The sequence below is a fragment of the Epinephelus lanceolatus genome, chromosome 22, assembly GCF_041903045.1.
Source record: "Epinephelus lanceolatus isolate andai-2023 chromosome 22, ASM4190304v1, whole genome shotgun sequence".
Taxonomy (NCBI): domain Eukaryota; kingdom Metazoa; phylum Chordata; class Actinopteri; order Perciformes; family Serranidae; genus Epinephelus; species Epinephelus lanceolatus.
In genome coordinates, this window is record NC_135755.1 from 2,644,633 (window position 1) to 2,672,136 (window position 27,504).

General features: G+C 42.2%; 3 protein-coding genes across 7 annotated transcripts in view; 1 reads left to right on the plus strand and 2 right to left on the minus strand.

The window, feature by feature from the left end:
• The window catches only part of LOC117245937 (putative high affinity immunoglobulin gamma Fc receptor IB), a 48,999-nt gene extending 45,353 nt beyond the window's left edge, over positions 1 to 3,646 (minus strand). The window contains exons 1-2 of one of the 2 annotated variants that reach the window (XM_078164306.1): positions 1,060 to 2,841; positions 749 to 784 (exon numbers count right to left, since the gene is read on the minus strand). In XM_078164306.1, coding sequence (XP_078020432.1) covers positions 749 to 784; positions 1,060 to 1,090 — 67 coding nt within the window. In that variant the 5' untranslated portion in view covers positions 1,091 to 2,841. Of the gene's footprint in view, positions 1 to 748; positions 785 to 1,059 lie in introns of both variants that reach the window. The other variant, XM_078164307.1, reaches the window with a different exon arrangement.
• A 1,077-nt stretch (positions 3,647 to 4,723) lies between these two features.
• On the plus strand, positions 4,724 to 10,955 carry LOC117245965 (uncharacterized). The gene is made up of 4 exons (XM_033609604.2): positions 4,724 to 4,840; positions 7,250 to 7,342; positions 9,847 to 10,194; positions 10,343 to 10,955. The coding sequence occupies exons 1-4, from the start codon at positions 4,768 to 4,770 to the stop codon at positions 10,525 to 10,527; spliced, it is 699 nt and encodes a 232-aa protein (XP_033465495.2). The 5' UTR covers positions 4,724 to 4,767; the 3' UTR covers positions 10,528 to 10,955.
• Positions 4,837 to 27,246, minus strand: LOC117245914 (uncharacterized). Of its 4 annotated transcripts, XM_033609520.2 has the most exons (9): positions 27,065 to 27,240; positions 25,282 to 25,317; positions 23,385 to 23,645; positions 23,063 to 23,305; positions 22,541 to 22,732; positions 22,066 to 22,161; positions 18,388 to 18,486; positions 16,271 to 16,360; positions 12,988 to 13,390 (listed from the first exon to the last, which is right to left on the minus strand). In XM_033609520.2, exons 1-9 carry the CDS (start codon positions 27,198 to 27,200, stop codon positions 13,347 to 13,349), a joined length of 1,197 nt encoding a protein of 398 aa, XP_033465411.2. In that variant the 5' UTR covers positions 27,201 to 27,240; the 3' UTR covers positions 12,988 to 13,346. The 4 variants fall into 4 exon arrangements, with proteins under 4 accessions (XP_078020416.1, XP_033465411.2, XP_078020415.1 ...); XM_078164290.1 differs by lacking the exons at positions 12,988 to 13,390; positions 16,271 to 16,360 and adding an exon at positions 4,837 to 5,019 and having other exon boundaries at positions 27,065 to 27,246; XM_078164289.1 differs by lacking the exon at positions 16,271 to 16,360 and having other exon boundaries at positions 27,065 to 27,245.
• Positions 27,247 to 27,504: the final 258 nt, after the last annotated feature.

The window sequence follows — 27,504 nt, forward strand, 5'->3', positions numbered from 1 at the left end:
TTTAATGAATGTGTGGTTGTATTCAGTATGCCGGAGTTTTTTGTGAGCCCTGAAGGCATCTGTTCCCATGTGACATGTTTCCAGCCAATCGCACTTTGCTTAGCGTGAGATACGGGTGACGTTTGTCTCTGAAAAATGAGCACGATTGGCTGAATGGTCAGCTGTACCCGCCCCACGAGGTGCTAGGACCTGTCAGGAAGTCGAGTGAGAATGAGATTCAAAACAGAAGAAGAAGAAGAGGAAAAACAGAAGCAAGGAAATTGGAAAAAAAAAGTAAACACTAGAGTGACTATATTTGCCTATAGCGCATCAGTAGAATTGTTAATTTGGTTATGACGGATGCACGATAATTTCCCTCAAAATACGATCATTTTGAGTCTCTGGTACGATAATCCTACATTTCTCACCTGGCAACACTGGAGGGGGTACTGTTGGTTCCAAAGGGACTGGAGTGAAAGGGTTTGGTGGAGACAAGAATTAAACTACAGCGAGTGAGTTCATGGTAATGAAGGAACACGTCACCCAGTGACACACAGTGGCTCACTGACTACAGCACAGAGGAGGAGGATATGTTAGGCTGCAGATACACACACTATACGTGTTACGAGAAACATTCATGTTGCTTTGAGTCGGAACCTGAGATTTATTGACAAGAAAAAATATTCTAAGGAAATTACAAATCTTAAACTTGAAAGTTTCATTTTCCCAGAAAGTGTCAGTCATGATGTGACAGAAGAAATTTACTGACCTTGGTTTGTTGTGCAGCTCAGCAGTGAGGTCAGACCTGAAGACAAAGAACACTCAGGTTAGTTTGATGTGTGTGTGTGTGTGTGTGTGTGTGTGTGCGCATGTAACAAGACATCTGAGAAAATCCAATTATCTTTAAAAAAAATAAATAAATAAGTAAAGTCAGTTCATGGGTCAAACTCCAAAAACACAGGATACTACATTTAATGCATTTTACAACTGTTTTGACAACTGTAACTGACATGATGTTCAGTTAGATCACAGTGTTCTTGTCATTACTGGTAAAATGTAGCTCAGACAGATGATACTTACAGAGCAGCAGCAGCAGAGAGGTTTCCTCCATCCTGTCACTTGGTGAAGTGAGATCTACGTGTTGATGAGAGGTGTGATCAGCTCAAAGCCCCCTCCTTCCTCTGTGAGAGTGGCTGGCAGTGTTGTGGTTTCCTCTTCACACACTCTTTGTTTGTTCAGTCCAAATAAAACACATAAATTCATTTTTAGAAAAAGACACTGAACCAAAACATGAAGAGAAAAGAGACAGAAACAAAATCAAAATAACAACAGACACCAGAATCTAATATCATTACCTGCATGATGCGTTCACTGACAGTCAGACAAACTCTGCAGGATGTGTTTGTGGTTTGGTGCTTTTATAAACTGAGGTTAAACGGCTCTTTTGATCAAACTTTGATTTGAGTTTCACAGTAAGATGACTGATTGTTATCTTTAAACACTGCTTTGATAAATGATGTTAACGTTTGTCAGACACAGACTCAGTCTGCAGGCGGCAGCAGGAAGTGAGAGGAGTGGATGCTGTACCTGCAGGTGTGAAAGCTTCTCTCTGTTTCAGCCACTGAAATGTGCGTGTCAGACACATTAACAACACACACACATAGACTGTATAAATAATGGAGGTAGCTGTCCTGTTGCACCCACTGGTTTGTGGGTTCTGTTTTGAAGCCTCGAGTTAGCCATTTTAGCCGTCACCATCTTGTTTTTCTGGAGCCAGTCGTGACCATATTCGGGGGAGAGGGTGGAGCTGTGGAGGAGCGAGGACACTATCAGCAGACAGTCTGTCACTTACAGCAGCCCGGCCTTCATTATGTCTAACTTTAAACCTTAACTAAATATAAACAGGTCAGTTATATATAAATTCAGCCCCTGTACAGTCGGACATTTTCACATGGAGGTCTGTGGCAGTGATGTTTAACCATTTTCTAATTCACAAGGACATAAACCTCATCACACGGGATCAACCCTGACAACCGTCTACCTGCAGGAGCGTTCCACAGAAGCAAAGCGTTCCTACAAGCAGCTGCTGCCGCTACAGTCCAGGGCTGTGAGGATGAGCAGCTGCTTCAGTGAACGTCACCGACAGAAGTGTGAGCTAGCTTGGTGCCATGTCAATAACTGCATACTGTAGGAAGACACTGAATCACTGAAGTCACCAAAGATTTCAACATGTTTGGACCAGTCATCTGAAGTTTGGTGCAAATGTTATCACAGGGCCAGTTTATCTCCGCTGAGCTGTACAACTGTTCACACAGCAACATTATCGGCTCAGCACAGCAAATCTGTTACCACACGGTGGCGTGAGAGACGCTGAAGATGCCAGAGTGCATAAAAAGCATCAACATAAAGCTTGTATAAAAAAAAAAAGGGCCAAAGAAGGATCCCCTGATGGACGTGAGAATTAAGCCCCAAATGTCCTTAAATCCTAAAACACCATGTGTGGGGCCCCTGACCTCTTGTCATTTTGCAAAAGTGGCCCCTGGGCAAAGCAAGTTGGGCATCCCTGATCTGTGGGGACTGACTCGCTCTTCAAGTGGACACTAGAGGACATTTAGGGCCCGTCCCAATACCCCCCCTTAGCCCTACTTCTTGGCCCTACCCCTACATTTGCGTGTTCCCGCGAGGGGTAGTGGTGTCCCAGTTCTTTTTTGCGTGTAGGGGTTAGTGTTGCACGGTATACCGGTACTAAAATAGTACTGCGGTACTAGAGTATTCCAAACGGTACTATACTGCATTTGGAAAATACCGGTACTTTGAAATTGATTCAATTCATTAATTTAGTTAATTTATTTTACTCATTTATGCACACAAACGCCTTTCTTGTTCCTACTGGAGCACAGATTGCACAAGTGGTGTGTATGACAACACCTGTGTCAACATTCGCAGCTGGTGCACATGAAAAAAGCCAAGAAAAAGTCTGCCTCGCAAAGGGAGACAACACGAGACAACACAAACTTGGTGGAACATTTGAGATACCAAACTGTGATGCCTGTACCAAGGTACTTACAGAACCATGATTTTTTTGGTACCGTTACACCCCTACTATTTATTGTTCTAAAGGTTTGTATCCAAAAGGACTTTTCCTTAGGAAAAGTGCCGTAGAGTATCGAAAAGTATCGAAATTCATATTGGTATTGGTACCGAAACAAAGATTTTGTATCGTGACAACTCTAGTAGGGGTAGGGGGCATAACGAGGGGTAGTGGGTATGAAACTAGCCCTTTGGAGCGAGGGATTTCAGACGTCGTCATGGCTACCACCGAGCAAGAGACGGGGAAAAAAGTTCATACATGTACGTATAATTTCTCTAATAAACATAGAACTTTTGTAAAAATGTTTTCGAATAACTGTGTATTTGTGTAGAGAACGGTATAACAATTTTTTATTGCTATTCATGATGTCTAGATTGGAGTTGACTAACAAGCTAGCTAACGTTACCATCGTCAGGTTGCTTGTTAGCTAGCTAGCTAGCTCGCACTATCTGGCGTCTGTCATCTGGGTCCATGTCATTGGTTCGACATCCCATTAGTCCGACTGTCCGCGGTGCTGAACGGCTCACGGCGGGCATATGGTGCGCCGCGACCGGCTTGAGGCAGAGCAGGCTCACGGCTTATGTGTTTGCCACTTTCTTTTTCATTTTAACGCACACCATGATCTTTTTCTGACCCTAACCAAGTGGTTTTTGTGCCTAAACCTAACCAGACCTTAACCACAGGGCGTCATGATGATTTCGGAACGGACTTCGGAAAAGTGAGTTTAATATGGTCGGAACAATGGGATGTCGAACCAATGGGCAGTTCCCCTGTTATCTGTCCTGTTCTGCAAAATTGTCAGACTTTTCACATTACGATAACACGCCAGCTAGTATAACTATGCTGCCTCGTAATGTTAGCTGGTTAGCTAGCTAGCAGAAGTCCTCTGTTGTCTGTCGTTCATCAAACGAAGCATGATGAATACAGCAAACGTGATCGGTAGGATGAACTCAACTGGAGACTCCACTGTAGATGCTGGTTGGAAATGTAGATGGCTCGCAGCTTCCTGTTTAAAATAGTTACGTATGCGTGAACGTAAACGACGCGGTGACGTAGTGAGTGGTGTCCCAATTCCTAGGGAAAGATTTCAACCCCTACCCCTCGTTGCTTCATTTCGAGGGCCAACGGGTAGTGATGTGACGTTCGCGAACGAGCTGAGTCTTTGAACCGGCTCTTTGAAGTTCCTAATTTCTTTGTTTTTTGCTTTATTTTACTCTGTATCCCTTAATTTCATATTATTTGATCTAGTATACATATATGTATATATATATATATATATATATATAGTGTATATATACAAGCCAGTTGCTTGTATTGACAGGCTTGTTGTTTATAAAGGGCGTTGCTACAAAGGAACGAGCCGAGTCTTTGAACCGGCTCTTCAGAAACAAGGGGTGTATTGGGATTGGGTCTTAGTGTTGGCTTCATTTATCAGCCTGGAGGTTGCAGCTTTCAAGCACACATGAAACATTATCTGTGTGTCACTATGGGAGGTCTCTGTCATACTCTGTGTCCATATATTTGTTCAGCAGTGAATTCAAATGTCACAATGCTGCCATTTAAGTTGTGTTTTTAATGTACTTTGTCCTCAATCTGACGTTTCTTCACGTAGTGTTGTTGTTTCCTATTTTCCTGAACATATCAACAAGTTCAACCCAGGAACAGGAAGTTTTGGATATCCTGCCACAGCTGGGAGCATGGCTATACGCTGTCACCGTGGAACTGCTCTGATTATTGGAGTCGTCGTGATCACTGCGGGCCTCTGGCTCGGTGAGTTATTTGTGTGAGACTGATGAAAGTGTGAGAGTTAGTGTTGTTCACTCAGAGAGGCGTTTCTCTCCTCTGTGTGTGTGTAGACACATGTATAACGTTACAGTACCGGGCCTGTTGGAGGTGACTCAGCAGATGTGATCGCTGTGATTTCCTGGTTCATCCCAGCACCTCAGCTCCTGGAAGAAATAACGAAATATGTCTTTAAAGAGATATTACATACTGATACAGGTATCACATCATGTTATATATACATATATATATGTACATACGTAATGATCCAGGTAACAGCAGTGTTTCTTCTCTGTCTAACAGTCACCTGCACATGAACAACAACCTGCTGTATTTATAATGCTCACAGTCACACTGTTTATATGGTTTCTTAACATCTGTATTTATTAATACTCTGATTGTGAATTCATTATTTAATAACCCAGAATATGATCATGTGTCTTTCAACACTGGAAATAATTTATTAGGCTCTCTGATCGTCTCCATAGCAACAGCTGATGAGAGAAACAACAGATCGTTTCTGATCAATGCAGAAAGTTGTTTGTTTCTTTTCTCGCTCAGATTTTGAACTCGATGAATCAGGAAACAAATCAAATATCAAACCTGTCAGTGACACACTGAGTTTAATCTCTTATCTGTTTGAAGCTGATGTGTCAGATCAGTCTGTCAGCTGTCCAATCAATAACTGATATCCAATCAGGGAGGTGTGTCGGTCGGTAAAAGACTTCCGTGTATCCTCACTTCCCTCTCCTCTGAAAGCCTCCTCTCTCCTCGACTCCTCCAAATTGAGGCGTCTCAATCGACATCCGGGTCAAATGATCGAGGACAAAGGACGGAGGAGTCGAGGAGGGATAATGGGATGAACCCCCTGTCTTGGACAGCTAGCTACGGCTACTCCAGCTGGACAAATCACATGACACGATCTGAGTTTCAACCATAAGCCCCTTTTACACTGCCAGATTTTTGGTGAATGTTGGGCCGTTTTGCCGGCAAGCTGCGAGCATTTAGACACACAGAGCCGGATTGGCGAGTTGATCCGAGGTGCCCAATTTTCCGCCTCGTAGGGTAGACATATTGGTGGAACCCTTTTAGTTTAAACAGACCGAGGCGGCCTTCTGCAACGGGAGGGGCTGTTGATGACTTGTGGGAGGAGCTGTTGATGACTTGTAGGAGGAGCTGTTGATGACTTGTGGGAGGGGCTGTTGATGACTTGTAGGAGGAGCTGTTGATGACTTGTGGGAGGAGCTGTTGATGACTTGTGGGAGGAGCTGTTGATGACTTGTGGGAGGGGCTGTTGATGACTTGTAGGAGGAGCTGTTGATGACTTGTGGGAGGAGCTGTTGATGACTTGTGGGAGGAGCTGTTGATGACTTGTGGGAGGGGCTGTTGATGACTTGTAGGAGGAGCTGTTGATGACTTGTGGGAGGAGCTGTTGATGACGCTGCACGTGCGAGCCACTGGCGGTGGATAAACAGGAAACAGCTGATAGCAGGAATTAGCGAGCAGCTAGTAGCAAGAGGGAAACACAAACCTGACAGACACTGTAAAGATGAGCAACTGGGGAGACAAGGAATTGTGCGCCCTCCTTGTCCTCGCAAACGAAGAGGCCATTAACCGTCAGATGACGGGGACGGTGAAGAATGGGCCGACTTATGACAGAATCGCCGAAGGACTGACCAGCCGCGGCTTCCCTCCCACGTCACTGTTTACGTCACACGCTGAGCTACACGTTTTGTTACTTGCTCACGCCCCCCATTGCCCCGAAAAAGGCACATTCTGTATAAACAAAAGTAGGTAGGCGGCATTTTGTTGCACTCCCCGATTTTGTTTTTATACTGCCAATGCTGAAAAAAGACTGATTGGGCTTTCCTGCAAATTTGCACAACTCCTGTTTAAAAAGGGCTGAAGATGCGAGTCGGACATTTTTCACAGCATTAAAGGAAATGTCCACTTTAGAATGAAAACACAGACAGTACTTACTGACCCTCGTGCCGATAAGAAGTCCAGTGTAGTTTTTTAATCCACAAAACTCGTTCGGGGTATCGGAGGATAACAGCTAGCTGGAATAACAGCTACACTCGTACCCACATTTTGAAAATGTAATAAAACTCCACTAATGCATTTCAAAAACGTCAGAACGGCTCGTCCGTTGTAATCCAAGTGTCCTGAAGCCGTGGCATGCAAAACTGACTTGAAAACACGTAATTTACTCCACTTTTATAGCATCATTTCTCACCGTGCTCAGTTAGCCTGCAGGAGTGCTGTGTTGACACGGCAGCTCACGCGAGACTCGAGAACTAGCACCACCACTAGCCATCAGCTAGTCTCGCTTTCATTTGTCAGAGATCCACTCTCTTTGTTTCTTTGCAAACTGAACATGTGTCTCTGCTGTTCCAGCTGTGAGGCCATCTGGGGCACATGAGCAACAGGAGCAACAGGAGCAACAGGAGCAACAGGAGCAACGGGCACCAGCAGCAAAGCAACATGCAGGTGACAGCATCGCTTCATTTTAATGACACTAAGATAGACTCTGATTTAAGAAGTCCAATATGGACATGATATTAATAAAGATATTATAAACTCAGTGTTAAGTTGTTACAAAAGAAGATATGATAAATGAAGACAAAGATAATATTGGGTGTAAATACAACAGCAAAGTTATTATATGAACATTTGAAGTGATACAAGAAATGATTGATTTCTACATAATGTTTTTGTCTCTGTAGTTGTTGTTTAGAGATGGGAATTGATAGGATTCTATTGATATCAATGCCATTATCGATTCCTTTATCGATTCCTCCTGTGAATTTTCTGTGTAGAAAAAGACCTTTCAGGTTTTCGGTGTCAGCAACACAAATTTTATTGAGTTTCTATTCTAAACAAGAGATAAGTGCTTGTGTAAGTAAACAAATATGAAATTGGTCCCCCGCTCTCATCTAAAATGGAACAAATAAAAGAATATTTGTACAGCATTTGTTTTCATCTACGTCCAATAACATTACACAACGACGCATACTTCAGCATGTTGGTGGTACGGCTGCACGATATTGGGAAAAACTGACATTGCGATTTTTTTGCCCCCTGTGATATATATTGTGATTTATACTTCAGGATGCTTTATTTTCCACCAGATGACTTCAGTAGCTCAACTTGGTGAGAATTAATCATTCTGGAATTATTAGGCTGATACTGCTTTGAATGCAACAGCATGAAATGTGCTGAAAATAGGCATTTGTTCAGTGACACCACTATCTCTCTCAGTGCTTCCCCTGTATACAACTATCAGCGTCTCAGCTCTTTAGAAACTACCGTTATATTATTTGGTGCTATGGACGCTTCATATCCAGGTCAATTCACACACTTGTGAGTAAAGCATATAAGAGGAGAGGAGAGGGCTCCGTCTGATCTCTTCATAAACTACAGTTATATTATTTTGCGCTTCATATAATAACATAACAACATACTATTTATCGTGTTATATGGTGAAACGTTTCACTTTATAACGTGATGACTTAAATTGTTTACGCGACCGCATGTCATTTCTGTTTCTACATGGTCGCACCTTTACAATCCTCCTCTGCTCTCTGTATCGCGCACAGCGGAGTTCGGCCCCGACACACACACACACACACACACACACACACACACACACACACACACACACACACACATACAGACACACGCACACACACACGTGAGCACACAAGAGCGCGGTTCAGGCCGCATTTTTCTGACCGACAATTATAAACAGCACTGTGCACACTGGGTTTTCTTTGGTTTCGTTCATTTCTTCGTTCATTTCAGCTGCTGCGTCTGCTTGTGCTGTGATCTGGCTGTAATCCGTCTGCTGGTGCTTGTGTCCCACCCTCCTCCATCTCTCTCTCCAGTAACTCGCCAGCACCGGCCGCTTGTTCTGGGTCAATTCCACGCGAGATTCACCCTTTTGGTTTCCATTTAGCCAAAAACTTTTTTTTTTTTTTTTTTTTACTCAGTAACGGATGTGATTTCAGATGTAGCAAAGTACAATACTTAAGTCAAAATGTACGTAAGTAAAAGTAAAATTACAGATTTCAAAAACTACTGAAAAAATTACAAATTACACAAAAAAACTACTCAATTACAGTAACGTGAGTAAATGTAATTAGTTACTTTCAACCTCTTGGGCGTTGTCACGTAAATAACTAATTCCTGCACTTGAATAGGCCGTTTATTCTTTATTCCTCTAAATTAGACATCTTTTGTTGGTCAGTCATTAAAACAGAAGCGAGTTTTACGCACATCACTCGGCAATTTAAACGTGCAGGCTTAATTTAATTAGGGCAGGCCCACAATGTAAATATTGCACACGTGTACATCATGATGGCGATGCTTATCGTTCAGGCCTAGTTGGTGGTGTTTTCCCCCTGCATGTAATTACGGTGCTGCATAAATTACATGTCGCGCTGTTAGAGTCTTTTTTGGTGAAGTGAAGCCTCGCTTTTGACCACTTCCGTCTTCCGTCTTCTTTGTTGTTGAACGTGCTGCTGACTGACGAGCGTGACCTGCGTCATCGACGTAAAGATTCAGCGTAATGAAAAGAATCGATAAGGGAATCGTTAAGCATAAAGGCTAATGATGTCGATGAATTGAAACAGTTGGAACCGGTTCTCGATTCCCATCCCTATTCTTGTTCTGTTGCCATCATGGATGGTCAGGTAAGAAGACAACATGGGATGCCTTGAACGCTGATGATATGGTAACAGAGATCTTCGTGGCTCTGTCAAAGGCTTGTGGAAGCATTCAGTCCTCCACTGTCCTGACCTCACCAGGAGCCAGCTCAACATTGAAATAAAGACAGGCATGGAGCAAATACCCCCAACTGAGAATGCACTGGTGCAAAGAAAGGCTTCATATTACACCTCTGTGGTGTCAGAGGATTTATGTCTGACTCTCTGTGGCGTCCCTCACAGATGGAATCACTTTTTGAAACTTTTTTTTGTTTGTTTGTTTTTCAGACCAACATGTGACAGTGCGCCCTGGAGATGACGTCACTCTGAGATGTGAGGCTGGTGATGTCTCCATCTCAGCTGTAGAGTGGACCAGACCTGACCTGGAGCCACAGTACGTCCTCTTCTACAGAGACGGACACTTAGACCCAACCCTCCAGCATCCATCCTTTACAGGCAGGGTGGAGCTGGTGCACAGAGAGCTGAAGGACGGAGACGTGTCTTTAACTCTGAAGAATGTGACCAGCAGAGACAATGGAAGATACGAGTGTCGAGTTAAATCAGGTGGATCAAGACGTACAAAGAGAGCCATCATTAAGACTGATCCAATCACAGTCATCTACCTGGAGGTCAGAGGTGAGTGTGTGGAGCTCAGTGTGTGTGTCTGTGTATCAGGTTGGAGCTGCAGTTTATTCCTGAGAGTCAAACATCAGAAATACACAAGACAAATGAAGGCTGTTCAACTAATCACACATTTACTGACTCTGATTTATTTAATCTGCAGGTGCAGTGAAGGAACACTCCATGGGTGGACCCTCCTCTCGTGGATACGTTGGACTGGCAGCAGGAGTTGTTGCAGTGCTTCTTTTAGCTGCTGCAGTGTTTGTTGCTGTCTGGATATATAAGAGACGTACAGACCAAAGATCAGAGCAGTCCTCTCTTAAAGGGAGTGTTGATCCACTCATCTGAAATATCACAGACGCTTATCTTTCTGTCTGAGTGTGTGAGCTCATGTGTCCCTGTCCTCCATGACTCCCCGCCTCATCATGTGCAGTGAAACTGAATCTGTCAGTTTTTACTGAAAGATCTGCTCTGATTTTATTTTTTGTACAGGAATCAGTTGTTTTATATATAATGTTCCTACAGAGACATTTCACTGGAGTAAATAATTCTCCCCTCTTATCATGGTGGAGGGTTTGTTAGGCTTTTTAAAAAAATAAAATATATATATATTTTTTTAAGATAAATTGCATTGGGTGCACATTTTGTTCCTTTCCTCTAAACTCTCTCAGATATTGGATAATTTAAATGTGGCAGCTCCACAGCTGCTCTGACTGTATATACACAGAGGAGCACATGCTTTGTGACACTCTGAATAATAAAAACAAGTGTTTGGATTCAGGTGGAGTGAGTTTCATAAAGTAAAACCTGGAGCTGCAGTACGACTCAACACCAGCAGGGGGCAGAACATTAAGATTAGAGAAGGCCCGCAGGCTGCAGAGCCACACATATGAGTTCAGTGTGTGTTTTTCTGATCAGTCAATAAATGTGTGACAGCAGCAGATGTGTGTGTGTTGTGACAATATCAAAGAGAAGCAGCTGCAGTCTGTTTCCGGCTGCGTTCTGGCTGCGATCTGGCTGCGATCTGGTTGTGTTCTGGCTGTGACCCGGCTGTGTTCTGGCTGTGTTCTGGCTGTGATCTGGCTGTGTTCTGTCTGTGATCTGTCTGTGACCCTGCTGTGTTCTGTCTGTGATCTGGCTGTGTTCTGGCTGTGTTCTGGCTGTGATCTGGCTGTGTTCTGGCTGTGTTCTGGCTGTGATCTGGCTGTGTTCTGGCTGTGATCTGGCTGTGTTCTGGCTGTGTTCTGGCTGTGATCTGGCTGTGTTCTGGCTGTGATCTGGCTGTGTTCTGGCTGTGTTCTGTCTGTGATCTGTCTGTGACCCGGCTGTGTTCTGTCTGTGATCTGGCTGTGTTCTGGCTGTGTTCTGGCTGTGATCTGGCTGTGTTCTGGCTGTGATCTGGCTGTGTTCTGGCTGTGTTCTGTCTGTGATCTGGCTGTGATCTGGCTGTGATCTGGCTGTGTTCTGGCTGTGTTCTGTCTGTGATCTGTCTGTGATCTGGCTGTGTTCTGGCTGTGATCTGGCTGTGACCCGGCTGTGTTCTGGCTGTGTTCTGGCTGTGATCCGGCTGTGATCCGGCTGTGTTCTGGCTGTGATCTGGCTGTGTTCTGGCTGTGATCTGGCTGTGATCCGGCTGTGATCTGGCTGTGATCTGGCTGTGATCTGGCTGTGTTCTGGCTTTGTTCTGGCTGTGATCTGGCTGTGATCTGGCTGTGTTCTGGCTGTGTTCTGGCTGTGATCCGGCTGTGATCCGGCTGTGATCTGGCTGTGACCTGGCTGTGTTCTGGCTGTGTTCTGGCTGTGATCTGGCTGTGATCTGGCTGTGTTCTGGCTGTGTTCTGGCTGTGATCCGGCTGTGATCCGGCTGTGATCCGGCTGTGACTTGGCTGTGTTCTGGCTGTGTTCTGGCTGTGATCTGGCTGTGATCCGGCTGTGATCTGGCTGTGTTCTGGCTGTGTTCTGGCTGTGATCTGGCTGTGTTCTGGCTGTGATCTGGCTGTGAGCTGGCTGTGTTCTGGCTGTGATCCGGCTGTGATCCGGCTGTGAGCTGGCTGTGACGTGGCTGTGTCACTTGTTGCTTCAGATGATAGTGTAGAGTCAAAGATGTCTAATTTCTCTAAAAAACAAAAAGTTCCCTTGTTTCCTTTTTCCTCAGTCTTCAGTAAGATAGAGGAAAAGGAAAATGTTTTAGGAGAACTGGGATATATCCATGGAAATGTGTGTGTGTCGGTGCTGCTGTTCTGATAACTTGTGTGTTGTGATAAATCTTGGTGGTGCAATAATAACAGCAGTCAGAAGGTGTAGCACTGGAGCTGTTGTCATAGAGCAGCATCCTGTTGAGTCAGACTGACGATAAACACGATCATAGTCAGATATATGAGAAATTAATCTCTGGATTTCAATAAACCAGACTGCTCACAGCTCATTTTAACTGACAGCAAATGTCTGACTGTTCATATGGACACAATAATGGTGAAGCTGCCCTGAAAATGTGGTGATCACTTCATAATGTGGCTGTTTGTTTGGGTCTGAACTGAAAAACAGGATCTGATGTGTCATTTAAACTTCTTCATACCTTAAAGAAACTAAATAGTTTTAATAATCCGTCGACTACAGAACCAAACTTCTTCACACGCGCACAGAGTGGTGTGAGTTTCCAGCTGCTGACTGATGTTGGCGCTGTTTATAGTCTGCGGTGTGTTTGTTGTGTTGTCTGCACCGAGCGGTTAGCCACAACCAAACCAGAACAAGTCAAATGTTCCATGTGTCAGCTTAGTGAAACCCACAGAAGCACACGAGGAGGACAGGCAGAGATACCAGAGTTTATTGATCCTGCAGAGACACCACTTGATATCAATATTAGAGCAGTAAAGTTCATTATTATCAGCAGCTTCTGTTCAGTAGAAACATGTCGGTGTTCTTCACCCTACTGAAACACTACCACCTAAACAAATAAGTATTTAACAAGTTATTTATCCAAAGAAAAGTAAAACAATAATGTGTAAAGTGAAGCTGTTTGTCTCTCTGTAGCTGCACCAGTCTCATTTAACTTTCACATATAGAAATAAGAAATAAAGCCCATGAATGTCCTGAGGTGTGAGGGGCTGTGGGGACCAGTGACAGGCCAGCTGGATTCACTGGTTGGACTGGTGTGAAGGTGTGAAGGTCTACCTCAGTGAAGAGTAGACGACCTGTGGCTCTGCTGGAGGCTCTGAACAAACACACAGTTTAAACAACATGAGAAACTGTTGGAGACAAAGACACAAACACTTTATATATTATTATTATTATTATTATTATTATTCTATATGATCTATAATCTGTGTGTAAACAGGAAGTCAGTGTTGCATCATAAACTGTAATATAACCTACACAAATAACATGAGTCTAATGTTTATAATGTGAGGTGAAATATAATCTAAAGTCTTGTTGTCAGGTGGCTGCATGCTAACGTTAGCAGCTAATGTCTAAAACCAGAGTGTTTCTCAGCAGCATTCATTCTGTTCTCTGAACTCTGCAGCTCTGTGGGGTCGAAGCAGCCCCCGCAAGGCAGGGCGGCCTTGGAGTCCAAGGGGCCCCTCCCCCACTCAGTCAACAACTACATTTTTTTTGACAATTACATCCTTTTGTCTGCGTGTCCAGAGTAGATATTGGCGTAACAATAAAGCAAACATATATTTCATTTTTTTCCTTGTGAGAGCTTATTTTAGGCTTAGCTATGTCACTGTCAGCTATGAACCCGCGACAAATTCAAATAACTTAATGTTAGCGCACAGCTCAAAAGAGGGTGGGGGGGGGAAGCGTCAGTCCTGTGATAGTCTGGTGACCTGAATGAGTATTATTGCGATTTTAAATGTGTTGTGTTATGCTAAGTATGGCAGTGACATGTTGTGATACATTGTGATTTATTACCGTTTGCACACTACGTCCCAAAGGGAAAATTTCTGTTTCTGTGGTTTTATCAAATAAGATTAAGTTTTCAGTCAGTTTTGTTGCAGCAAAATGTATCTAGTGGAGGAAAGAAGATACTGATTTCATTATTCTAGTAGGCTACAAACAAATTTGTATTTTGTAATAATAAAAATTTATATTGAAAAAAAATAAAAATAAATAGATAAATATATATATATATTTAGAACTCATGTAACGATATGATATTGCCACGCAAAATATGGCAATATTGGCGATTTTGTTTTGGTTATACGACAGCCGCCATAAAAGCAGATGGAAAAGAACCCGTCCGGTGACGTACTGTAGTGGGGTCACATGACGTGTTAATGCACTAAAAGTGCATTACACTTTTGCAACATGCATCTGTTACAGCCATTTATCGATGTGTGTGTTTATTTTTGTTGTAAAACATTTTGTACTGTGAGGCACTGTGGCAACTTCCGGTGAAAGTTCATTTATTCAGCCAGGTTAATGAGGCCAGGTGTGCGTGTAGAGGCAAACAGTTTTTTGACCGTGGCTGAGGCACGGCTGAGGTGTCTGCAGACAGGAGCAGTATTAAATAATAGACTTCCAAATTGCTACAAAGCAATGTGCTGTACCTTCTCGCGCTTAAATGTATGGAAGAAATAAATGGAGCAAAGCGACAGGAAACGTGTGGACATTGTTTGTGAGAGCCAAGCCTAGCGTGCATCAATTCATTGCACCGACATGCACCTGCAGTAAGTGACAGTGGAAAGACACTTACAGCATCTGTATCGACACGTCTGAAAAACCACCTCATGAGAGCGTAAAAATGTTTTGGCGAAATTTTCCATTACCCGTTTTCTATTGTAATCTAGTGTACTTGTTGGTGAGTGTGTAGGTCTTATATGAGGTGGGGTCATATGCATTGTTGGCGTATTACTAGTTTTAGTCAGCAGAGAGCAATTGCATCATTGACGAGTAATAATCTGCAGAATGGTGCAGAGTTTTCCTATTTAAAGGACGCATTATTCAGATAGTGAGATGCGCCTACAGAGGCGGGTTCACAACATGCATAAGCTCTGCTTGTTATGCACACATCATTCTTGGAACCCATCGGCAGACCCCTGATTTTTTGGCATTCTGGTTTGATTTGGGCGGAGGAGGCGAATTTCCGTTTCCGACTTCCGTTTATATATAAGTAAATATGCTGAACCATTGCGATGGATTCAGAGTTTGCAGTGATGCCAGTTATGTTCTGTCTTGTTAGTTCACCGCACAGACCGTTTAACCTGACAACAACTGCAGCCAGCTCAAACGTGATTGGTCAATATCATGCGGACTACAAACAGCCTACAACCGGAAACCAGGGCTCTTCCGCTCTTCTTCCGGAGGCAAGATCTCCGGGGTTTGCCTACAGACTCTGTATATAGAGACTATGCACACATGGACGAGCAGATGGGTTGTAGGTGGGTGAAATAATCATTAATGAGGAAAATATAAATGATATTCTCTGTAAAATGTGAACGTAGCAGAGCAGAGCAGAGCTGCTGTCTGACTCCACGTTAAGAGAGATACTGTGCACATTTACACACGAGGAGCAGCGTAACTTTGATTATTTTAGAAGCTTAAAGTTTAGTTCTGCCAAGTAACTATATTTTTAGTTTTGATATTTGCTGCAGTGACATCACTGCTCTGCTCTTGCTGCATTACTATCAGCAGAAAACTGCTCTGTGCTCCACTTTGCTGGATCCGTCATGTAAACAGCAGTGCAGCAGGTGCAGAGTCATCTGTCTTTTAAAGGGAATGGGAGATGACGCTCTGATTGAATTGATGTTAAGCCCAAAACACAGATTAGTTAAGGGACTAAAAACAACCCCTTTGCCCCTCGTGCCTTTGCGTCCAGATTATTTACATTACATATTTTAAATCAGACCCACAGACTTTCTGACTTTACATCCCTGTTACACAGATTTCTTTAAAGGAACAGTTCAACACTTTGGTAAATAATCTCTTTCTGAGAGTGAGAAGAGGAGATTGATATCAGTCTCATGTTTGTGTGTTCAGTTCAGAGCTGGAGTCAGGACGTGGTTAGCTTAGCTTAGCACAAAGACTGGAAGCAGGGGGAAACAGCTAGCCTGGCTCTGTGGTAGAGTTCAGTAATAAAGAGCAGCTGTACCTCTCCTCCTGTTCGGACTGATCTTTATTTGTCCATAACTGACGTCTTCTTTTCTTCTCACTGCTGAGTAAACTGCAGCTGGTTCCCTCTCTGAAAAATAAAATACATGCAACTTATATTAACGTACATTACTGCAGGTAGTGCACCTGATACTGTTACTGTTAGCTTAGGACTGCTGGTGTTAGCACCAGCTACTGATAGCAATATAAAGACGACTAACACTACTGCTGTGTGATTATTGGTCATGTTGAATTATAATCACATTTGTGATGGACTCTAAAATGCCTGCAGGTTTTTGGTGCTGCTGTGAACAATGAAAGACCAAACATAACTGGAGGGTATTTATCAGAAACAGGAAACTGGACCACCACAAAGCTGCTCACTGCGATTAAAAGAAAATGGCACATTAAACCACAGGGTGCAAAAGGCGTCACTGTCAGCTACAGCAGAGGAGACTAGTGAGAAACCTGATCAGTGTCACGCCACAGTTCACTGGAATCAACAGGAGGAAGTAGCTGCTGTGGTTTAACATGCACAGTGAAAAAAAAAAGTCAGTTTGAGGCGTAGGAAACTTTGGTCCTCTGAGTCCGTCTCCTCTTTTATAGATGCCTCAAATCTTACTTTGAGTTAGGATACACTTTCCTGTTCTTTGTTTTATTCTTAAACTTTGTTTTAGTCTGGAGTTATTTCACATCTCTTCAAAAAAAAAAGAAAAATCTGATGTTCAGACTCAAACCAACAGTGAATGTACCTACAGCCGGACATGTCTTCTTCGTCTGTACCACAGAGCTCCACTGTCGTTAAAAGCACATCAGTGAGTCACACTGTTGCACTCAGTAACATGTTTCTTTATTACCATGAACACACACACACACACACACACACACACACAGTGCTTCTCAAAGTCAAGAAAGGATCCTTAAATGGCCGAATACCAAAAAGACTACGTCACCGAATCCCACTGACGGACTGTTCCAGTGTCAAGGATCCTTCAAATTCTACTGAGGACAGATTCCTTCCTTCAGAGAATGTTCAAGGATGGTTGAAGAGAAGAACAAGGGAGACTGTGTTCACACAGTCCAACAAGTCCGTGACAGGTAGAATGGAAGTATGCACAGCTGCATGTACATGGTGTTGAGACCACTGGACTACATAGGTGACTTGTTGATCTGTGCAACCCTAAACTGTAAGACATGTCCTGCATGTCCTGTAAGTTCAGCCCACCTAAAATGGCTGCTGAGGGTGTCAGATATTCAGATAAAGGGCTGCTAAATTCTCATAGCCCCTGCTTTTTCACACCTTCATGTGCAAACTTGCCCATTCGATCACCATTGGTCACTGTAGCATGTGACCCTGTGATGTCATGGGTGTTGGGTGCTAAAGGACCCGCTACGCCTCGCCCCCGCTTTTCTCACCTCTCCTCACAGCAGAGAGGACTCTCTGACCTGCATGTGTCCTCTCACAGTAGATGCAAAAACTCTTCTCACAGGTTGAAGAGACCAGACAAGTTAGTGCTCCAGGCACGAAGTCTGCAAGCTAACCTTCCAACAGGAGAACAAAGCCCAGTTAGCACCCAACTGCTAACTCGGTACAGACAAAGAGTGACCAGTTCTTTACTATTAACATCTTATTTTATTAGTTATTTCAAATATTAATAATATTTTATGAGGCTGAATTGTTAATCAGCCGATATTTTTTCCCACAAGGTGATTTAATTCAAATTAAATCATATTATTCAATATAATTAATAAGTGCTTAATGACCATTAATTGTTTCTGATTTGAATACTTTGAGCCATTTGTTCCCACCACAGGAATATTAGTGGAATAATTATTTTCACGAGCCATGTCAGCAGCTTAGTAGGAATATAGTTTTTTAAATAAGGGTGAAAACCAGAATATTTTGTGCATGTTAAGTCACTGTGGTTAATTTTGACCCAATCCCAGATACACGTCGCTGCCACTAGAGCACCAGATGTGTATCAGTCCACCACTGAAAATAGTCCCAAACAGATGCATCATGTCCTCCTGTTGGTTTGACATAAACTGCAGTGACCAGCTGAACTCTTCTGTGTTCTACAGATGGTCCATGACGGAGACAAAGACAAACAGCTGTACCTCTCTTCCTGTTTGATTTGATGTCTTTGACGACTATTTGTCCGTAGCTGATGTCGTCTGCTCCTCTCACTGCTGAGTAGACGGCAGCTGGATCGCTCTCTGGGAAATAAAATACAGATTACATTACTGCAGGTTCTGCAACTGATACCAGAACAGTTAATATAAGCACTGCTGCTGCTGTAGTCACCATTAGACGTAAAGAATTCAGGGTATTTAAGCTCCTGCTACAGTCAGTAATAATAATGTATTTCATATCGAGCTAGAAAAGGAAGGAACTGATCAATTAAAGCAGCAAATATCAGGACATACAGTCAGGTCCATAATTATTTGGACAATGTTACAGTTGCCATCATTTGGCAGGATGAAAGCTGAAGTGTTTGGGGCTACATCATCTGCTCAGATTCAACTAAATGCTTCAAAACTCATTGGACGATGCTTCACAGTGCAGATGGACATTGACCTGAAGCATACTGCAAAAGCAACCAAAGACATTTTTAAGGCAAAGAAGTGGAATGTTCTGCAATGGCCAAGTCATATCATCTGACCTGAATCCAACTGAGCATGCGTTTCTCTTGCTGAAGCCAAAACTGAGGGCAAAACACCCAAAACGCAAGCAGGAAGTGCAGACGGCTGCAGTAAAGGGCTGGCAGAGCATCACCAGGGAAGAAACCCAGCATCTGATGATGCCTATGTGTCCAACACTTCAGGCAGTCATTGACTGTAAAGGATTTGCAACCAAGTATTAAAACTGACTGTTTAATTAATGATTGTAATAGTTTGTCCAAATACTTATGAGCCCTTAAAGTCGGGGGACTGTGTGAAGAAATGGTTGTAATTCCTACACGGTTCATACTACATTTTTGAAAAAAGGCTTAAATGAAAGCTGAGAGTCTGCACTTTAAGCAGGTATTCATTGTTTCATTTAAAACCCATTGTGGTGGTGTACAGAGCCAAAATGATGACAACTGTATCATTGTCCAAATAATTATGGACCTGACTGTATTTTAAAGACAGATGTGTAAAAGTGCAATTAACATTTGACAGGTTTTTTTTTTCTTTTTAACACTTCTGCTGCCGTGAAGGCTGAAAACAGACCCGAACTATGAGACGAGGACTTAACAACAGAGCTGTGAGCTTCTCTAAAGATATGTTGACATGTTGACCGCAGAACAAACATGTCAGGATGATACACAAACTACACAAACAAGCTGTTTCACAGGAGAGGGTGTGCTTTGTCATACTGCAGTTACACAACAGTTACCAACAAAATTAAAAACATGATAACGATAAAAGATACAGGACTAAGGACAGTGGTGGATGCTGATATGGGCCGAATGGGCGTTTGCCCAGGGCAGCACTTTGTCACGGGGCGGCAGGAGCTGTGTTGTGTTTTGGCCTATTAAAGTGCTGGAATTTGTTGTTTACGTGACAATGCCTGAGCGCAACACAGGCTCCACTCCAACTGAGGCCCTGTTTAGACGACAACGGTTTCTCTAAAAATGGAAAAGTCTGTCCTTTGCGTTTTAGAAAACTTCTGCGTTTATATGACAACATTATTGAAACAGTCCCTGTTCACACGGAGCTGCAAAATCGAGCAAGGTAAAGCTGCAGTACTGGAGTTTAGGTTCTTAGGGCCGTTTAATTTTCCGAGTGGAGGCTGCAACCTGAAGTTCATTTATATTTTTTGCTATACCCAAATACTACTTTCTTATTAAATAGTTATAATCAGTGTTGGGCAGTAACACATCATTTGATTGATGAAGCCCAGGTAACTATGTATTACCATTGCTGGTCCTCTCCGCTCCTCTCACCTACACTTGAGCATCCGTCCAGCGAGGGCTGTGGAGGTCGCTGCTGTTTCCAAAAAATTGCACTCTGGAACCCGTTTTCAAAACGTTGCATTTTCAGGCACCCAAAACGCTGCTGTGGTGTAAATGATCGACCAAAACGCAACTAAAGTTTACCGTTTTCAGTTAAAATCGCTGTCGTATAAACGGGACCTGAGTGTGTGTCCAGTACTGTGCTGTGCTGCTGTGCGAGCAGCGTGTTACACACTGTCTATAACAGTAACTATGTCAGGTAACACACTGCGTCGGACTCTTCTGTCAGGAAAATGCGGCCTGAGCCAGTGTGCTCACCTGTAAGTGCGCGCACGTGTTTGTGTGTGTGTGTGTGTGTGTGTATGTATGTATGTATGTGTGTGTGTGTGCGCGCGCGTGCGTCGGCCGCCATGTGAGATACAGAGAGCAGAGGAGATTTGTGAAGGGCGACCATGTAGAGACAGAAATGACATGCCATGGTGTAAATAAGATAAATAACATAAAGCTCTTTAGTTTGTTTAATAGGGGGGTGTTGCCCAGGACGCCATTTAGGCTAGAACCACTACTGACTGAGGATATAATGAAAATGTATTTTCATTTTTATGGATAAGCACGTGGTCGGAGAAGTAACTGTAAAACAGTCAGTCACGTCAGTGGACTCCTGTATAAGGAAAACTAGTTTACTCCAACAACTTGGCCGACCCGTAGTAACGACCTATAGAGATGGTTTCAAGTCCCCGTTGAATCAGCCAGCCAATGAGAGCTAACGTTAATGCTGTGTAGAGAACGAGGGATTTCTCAAACTGAATAAATACTGCACATAGAAACACAAAACTACCTTGCTAGCTCAATCCTGATGTAACTAAGATTTTTGAAAAAATAAAATAAAAAATTAAATAAATAAAATAGCACACACAGATTGAGCTACTACACCTGGGAACTTCACATGTAGATTATTGTTGAAGATGTTACCAACTAACGGCACAGCTGATGTGATCCAAACATTTCTAATAAGAGCTGTAAAGTCCAAAAGTCAACACTTATTAGAAAAAGACAGAAGTAATCATTTCCAACTTTTCAACTTTTTGTTTCTAACAAAATATTCTGTTCCAGTCCATATTTGTTGGTGTTCAGCCTTTTGAAAACAAACTGTGGTCACAAAACATTTTACATCCATTTTGTTTTCGTATTGAAGCTCGATGGTTTTTGGATTCAGCTGCAGAAGTGACAATGTTGCCATGAAAAGGTGGACCAATATTTTTAGTGATGAGGAAGGTGTGCTGTCATGCTGATCACATTTTAAATGTCTAAAATAAAATTAAGTAAACAGAACAACTGTTGACTAAATCACAGCTCCTTATTTTAAGATAAATAGTTTGTGATCAGAATGTAGACAGATGTGTCAATCTGCACATTTATATTTGGTTCATGTTGTTTCTTTGTTTGTTCACAGTCCTGCAGTGAAATATGTGCAGGTCCACATTCAGCTCAAGTGTTTTGATCAGAAACAGGAAACTGGACGACCACAGAGCTGCTAGCTTCTGTTAACCACAGGGTGCAAACGGACGCATGCAAAGCACAACGCAGACCGCCATCAACTAAGATAGCCTCCTACAGCCTGACACTTGATAGGCTTCAAATATTAATTTACATGCTCTTTAAAATATCCTTCTTTTATGAAAATGGCCTCACTTTCCAAAAGGTCCTCTTAAGTTCTGTAACTCATAATGGTCCTCACAAGAATAGAAGAACAAGAATATATACACACACACACACACACACACACACACACACACACACACACACACACAGTCAACATCCCTAAAAGTCCCCTTAAAATTAATAAGACTGTCGTTACCTCTGCTCCCTCTGATTGGCTGTTGCAGGTTACGTGATATTTTGACATCACTGTATGTGATGTCATCTCTGATGTCATCATCTCCAACTTCAGTGGCTGAAATTAATCAGAATAATTATGATCAATTTTACCATCAACGTTTGAGACAACACAAAAGGGAAATGCTTACAACACATTAGAAACTGATCATCTACAGTTTCAGACTTCAGCTGCTGAGGAAGACCATGTGATACAATCAAAAGCTCTAGAATGTACTAAATGGACATCATGGTGAGGATGTTAACAACAGAAAAGTAATTTATGGAAATCTTCATCGACGTTTGACTTCAGTTTATTAGAGTTGAAGACTTGTAATTATTTCAGTGTTGTAATGTTGATAAAAAAGTTTCAACAGTAAAATGAGATTTTAAATGTGAGCTGCAGCAGAAGGTTAAAATTAACCTGTGAAACACTGTTTGTCTTTTTTGTGTCTGACCTTTATGTTTCCTGTGGATGCATTGTCTCACCAGGAGAACCAGCAACACCAGCAACACCAGCACACAGACAGATGAAACCACAGCCCACAGGATGTACTCAGGAGGAGGGGAACCAGAGGTAGAGCTGGGTGAGGAAGAGGAGGAACCAGAGGAAGGGGTGGTTGTGGGAGAAGGTGTAGTGGTGGGTCTTCCTAAAAAAACAAAAACAAATATAAAATCAAAGGCACCAAAATAAAAATAAATAGAAAACACATTCACTCATTTTTTCCTGTGTAAATCAGATGTTCTCAGCTTGGTGCAGTTTAATATTTGATTTTTAACAAAAGCTCATAAATGCAGCACTTTATAGCAGCTGGTTTCAAATCATATCTGAAAATATTTCCTGAATTGACTTTAGACGAAAACATCACATGTATCAAACGTGGGCTGAACGCTGACACATTTTACACGTTTCTGTGCTGAATGCAAAGTTAGACATGTTGTCAGATTATAAATGTATTCATAAAGTTTGACCTCCTGACCTGTGACAGTGAGCCAGCTGGGTGGAGACTCTCCATGACCTGTGATGTTACACTTGTAGAGTCCTTCATCAGACCTGGTTACATGGCAGATGGTCATGTGACCTGCAGGCTCAGTCCTGATGAAGGAGCCATCTTTATAGAAAGCAGCTGGGAGGTTGGAGGACGTCTTTGTTTTACAGTGCAGAGTGACATCATGTCCCTCCATCACAGGGAGGACAGGACTCTGCAGGATCACTGATCCACCTCAACACAGAGACAAACTACAGCATTTCATCCATTTACACACAGCTTCATCAACACTGACTCCACAGTCTGATCTTACCAGTGACACTGATGTTGATGCTCTTACTGGTTGCTCCCTCTCTGGACTCACACCAGTAAACTCCACTGTCCAGCATGGTTGTGTAGCTGATGTTACAGGAAGAACCAGCAGGTGTTCCCCAGTCGTGACACGCCACTCTGGTTTCATCGCTTGTGTTCCTCCTCAGAGTCCATCCAGCAGAGCTGTCGTCCTCCTCACAGCTCAGAGAGACAGACTCATCTTTAAACAGCTGAGAGCTGCTGGGACTCACAGTCAGAGAGGCTGCAGGGTATTAGTTATATTTTTAGCTAAATGACCAGATGGGCGTCACAAGTAAAGCTTGACATTGCCTTGAACAGCCTTCTGTGCTTATTGAGCATAGATATCAGAAGTTTATGCCAAAGCGATGGTGAAGATCTTTAGCTCCAGAAACACTTGATTAAGATTTTGATTATCAAACTTGACTATAGCCACAAGTCTAATAGATTTTGTGTTAATACAATGGCCCCTTATTTATGAGATAAATGTATGACACAAAACTGGGTTTACAGACTTTTCCACACAAAGCTCAACACTTCTCAGTGCAGACGAGGCTACGATCACATCTCATGTCAGGTCTCAGCTCATGTACGCAGCTTTGAGTCAGCGTGGACTGTTCAACAGTATTTCTGACTGAGGAGGAGAATTGTAATTAGATCATATTCTGACTGACATCTAAGTATTTACATTTACATATTAATCACTTCATAATGTACAGTTGCCACATGAACGTTCACATCACAGCTGGCTGGTTGTGTGAGACTGACTCCAGACTGAAGGATGAACACTGCATGTGCTTGATTCTGTCTGAAACTTTTCTTTTTCAGACACTGACAAACCAAAGCATGTTCATAATCATTAAAACATTAAAAAGTCATAAATACACCCTTCAACTGTGTCATTATTTAAATACTAGTAGCCTAGGTGATTACATTTTTACTGGTGTCTGCCTTGGACACATGTCTGTGTCTCCTCCACCACATGTTATTAATGACAAAGAAGCAGACCTGATACATGTTGCCACGTGCTCCTTGGTCTGGGTCAATTATAAGCTTTTATATGATCAATATGATAATATCAATATTATATTTTATGTAGGCTAATATTATATATTATGTAGCCTATAGGTTGGTACATGTCATGGATATATAAATTCAATATTCCAACCTCAGCTGGAGTTCGATTGTCCACTGTAACACTGTTGACTGCATCAGTGATTTCTTTCCATACTACGTTTTTAGTACTTCCTTTGATGAAACTTTTCAGACTGACAAATAAAACCAGTTGGTTAAATTGAACCTGAGGACATCAGGGCTTCCATCTGTAGCTCAGAGAAGTTTCTCTTCATGGCCATAATATGTCTCTCCATGTCGCCAACTCTCAGGCGGGTGATTTAAATGACAGTTGTTATCATCTGATCATTCCTACACTGTGATTGGAGAGATGAGAGGGTTTCATGAATCACACATGAACTGTATACTAAGCTGATTTCTGCACTTGGATCTGCACTGGTTTGTAAGACAGACTGATAAATAAGGGGCCAATGTCACATTGCTGGGGAGCTAACAATGGCATAGCTGTAGTTCTGAACAGAGTGCAACATTTCTTGATTTCCATTGCTTGGCCATCAAAGGCAGTCGGCCTAAAGTATGTCTTTAGCTCAAGCAAACAGACTGGACTCTCACTATGCTCAATAGTAAGACACCACATGTGAAAGCTGTTTTTTTCCCCGACATGGTTTCAAAATAAGATGAGTTTACGGTAATTTTTTCCATGTTAAAAGTGTTAAAAATGTCAGCCCAACACAGTCAAACAGGTTAGCTGGCCCCCCCTTGGCCTGTTCTACAGCTTTTGACTGTCAGAGAAGACAATTACTCACCTTCATTGGTCCTACGGCAGAGCGGGGAGATCAGCACTGAAGATAACAGAGAAACTTTGAGTTGTACTGTACCCAAGATACTTAAGTATCCTTCAACCTAAAATTAATGTATTTTGTGGATATGAAATATTACAAGAATTTATTTATATTATTACTATTTGTAGTAGAATTTAGTATGTAGTGTATCTAGTGTAGTAGTATTTCACACATCCTTCTTATGATATTTAATTTAAGACATCAAATCTGTTTACTATTAATCTTTTTAAATGCATTTGACCTGTGGTGTTCCTCAAGGCTCCATCCTTAGCCCCTTGTTTTTATATGTACATGCTACCAGCTGGACATATCACAAGCAAACACAAAATCCAGGACCATTGCTTTGTGGATGATACACAAATTTATGTCCCATTAAATACTGGTGAAGAAGGCAATGTAAGTCACCTTCTGTCCTGTCTGTCACATATAAAATGCTTGATGTCCCAAAATCTTCTCCAGCCACGCAAAAACAAATCAGAAATAATAATTCTCTTTGGTCCACCAAAGTCCCAGTTTTACAAGACCATCTTGGTTTCTTGCCTGCAAATGTCAAACCTGCAGCCAGAAACCTTGGTGTGATATTGGAGACCTCTTTCGAAAAACAATTTACAAATTTTGTCCACTCCTGCTTCTATAAATTAAGGAGCATCTCAAAAGACAGGTCCTTTATCTTTCAGCACAATCTTGAGAAGGTCATCCATGCCTTTATTTCTTTCCATTTAGACTACTGCAACTCATTGTATTCAGGGTGGTGCCAAAAAGCCATCTCACGGCTTCAGCTAGTGCAAAACACAACTGCTCAGCTTTAAACAAACACTAGAAAACATGACCATATCAACCCTGTTTCTGCCTCTTCACTGGTCACCAGTCAGTTTAAGAATTGATTTCAAGATTTTACTGATGACTTTTAAAGCAGCTTGTTCACTTTTAAGCCCCCAGCTACATTACTGAGATGCTGCTCCCCGATGAGCCAGGTCGCAGCCTCAGATCCTCAGGCTGGGCTCTGTTGGCTGCTCCTCAGTCCCAGCTCAAAACTAAATGTTACCGGGCTTTTGCAGTCGAGGTCCTTCAGCTCTGGAGCTCCCTGCCTGAGGATCTGACGCTGCAGAGTCAGTGACATGTTTTAAATTTATTCTCAAAATGTATCTGTTCAAAAATAGCCTTTTATTAATTCAAGCACACTGTTTTCTTTTCAACATTTCTAATTGTATTATTATTATTATCATTCTTGTCATTGTATTCATCCTAAATTATCATCGAGTATACTATTCTTTTATTATTGTATTATTCTAATTGTGTGATTTTATTTGCCTCGGCGTAATCTTCAGGGCAGTTAGTTGCCAACATTGCCTCTCTGTTTCATTGTTGCCATTTATCTTTATTGTTGGGGTTTGTATTCCTTTTTCCAAATACTTTATGTTTTACTTAAATTGCCTGATTTAATTTGTCTATGTTCCGAAATGTTTTAAATCCTGGTTCAATCGTTTTTACTTTTAACCAATTCTTTGACATAAAGCACAAGACCTGACGGATATTCTGACCCAGTGTAGATACTCTTATTTCCTGCATCTCAGTAAAGTGACGGAACAATTTAAACTGTTAGATCACCACATCAGTCTGTTTTATTTGCTGCTTTTTAATCTATTATTCATCCTCTCTTATTACTAGTTTCCCCAGCAGCGGTCAATACAGTCTCACAACACCTGTGAACAGTTATTTATATTTTGGCAGATCAGATTGTACTTACAGAGCAGAAAAGGCGTCTGTCTCATTGTACCACTCGGTCTGATATGACATCTGGGTAAAGGCTTTTCCTTCCTCTTTGTATGTGAGTGTTGTGACTGAGTGTTTTTCTGTCCTGTAGTTAACAAGAAATAGGTCATCTGGTTTTGTCTTTTTGCACACTGAAGAGATCAACAGGAGGGGCCACACACATTGTGTATAAACCACATGCAGGAAATGACCGTGCTGCAGAGGCTTAACCTGTAGTGTGGGTGATAAAACATGTCCTGGGTGCATATCTGAGATCACTCAGAGGCAGATTGATCAGAAACAAGGATTTAATGTTCCACAGTGGAGTTCCTTTTCACTGTGTAAATATTAGTCTAATGCAGAATGTCTTTCTTTAAAGTGTACAGAAGTTGTTGTTTTTTTTTTCATCTTACTTCAGTCTGTTATTGCAGTGAC

What these genes read in the sequence shown, in the direction of transcription:
- LOC117245914 (XM_033609520.2), bottom strand. Translation starts at nt 27,200, where the DNA reads ATGACCTATTTCTTGTTAACTACAGGACAGAAAAACACTCAGTCACAA. An exon ending in CTGCCGTAGGACCAATGAAG is followed by an intron (nt 23,646 to 25,281) that starts GTGAGTAATTGT and finishes AATACCCTGCAG; the next exon opens with CCTCTCTGACTGTGAGTCCC. An exon ending in CATCAACATCAGTGTCACTG is followed by an intron (nt 23,306 to 23,384) that starts GTAAGATCAGAC and finishes CTCTGTGTTGAG; the next exon opens with GTGGATCAGTGATCCTGCAG.
- LOC117245965 (XM_033609604.2), top strand. Translation starts at nt 4,768, where the DNA reads ATGGCTATACGCTGTCACCGTGGAACTGCTCTGATTATTGGAGTCGTC. An exon ending in AGCAGCAAAGCAACATGCAG is followed by an intron (nt 7,343 to 9,846) that starts GTGACAGCATCG and finishes TTTGTTTTTCAG; the next exon opens with ACCAACATGTGACAGTGCGC. An exon ending in CATCTACCTGGAGGTCAGAG is followed by an intron (nt 10,195 to 10,342) that starts GTGAGTGTGTGG and finishes TTTAATCTGCAG; the next exon opens with GTGCAGTGAAGGAACACTCC.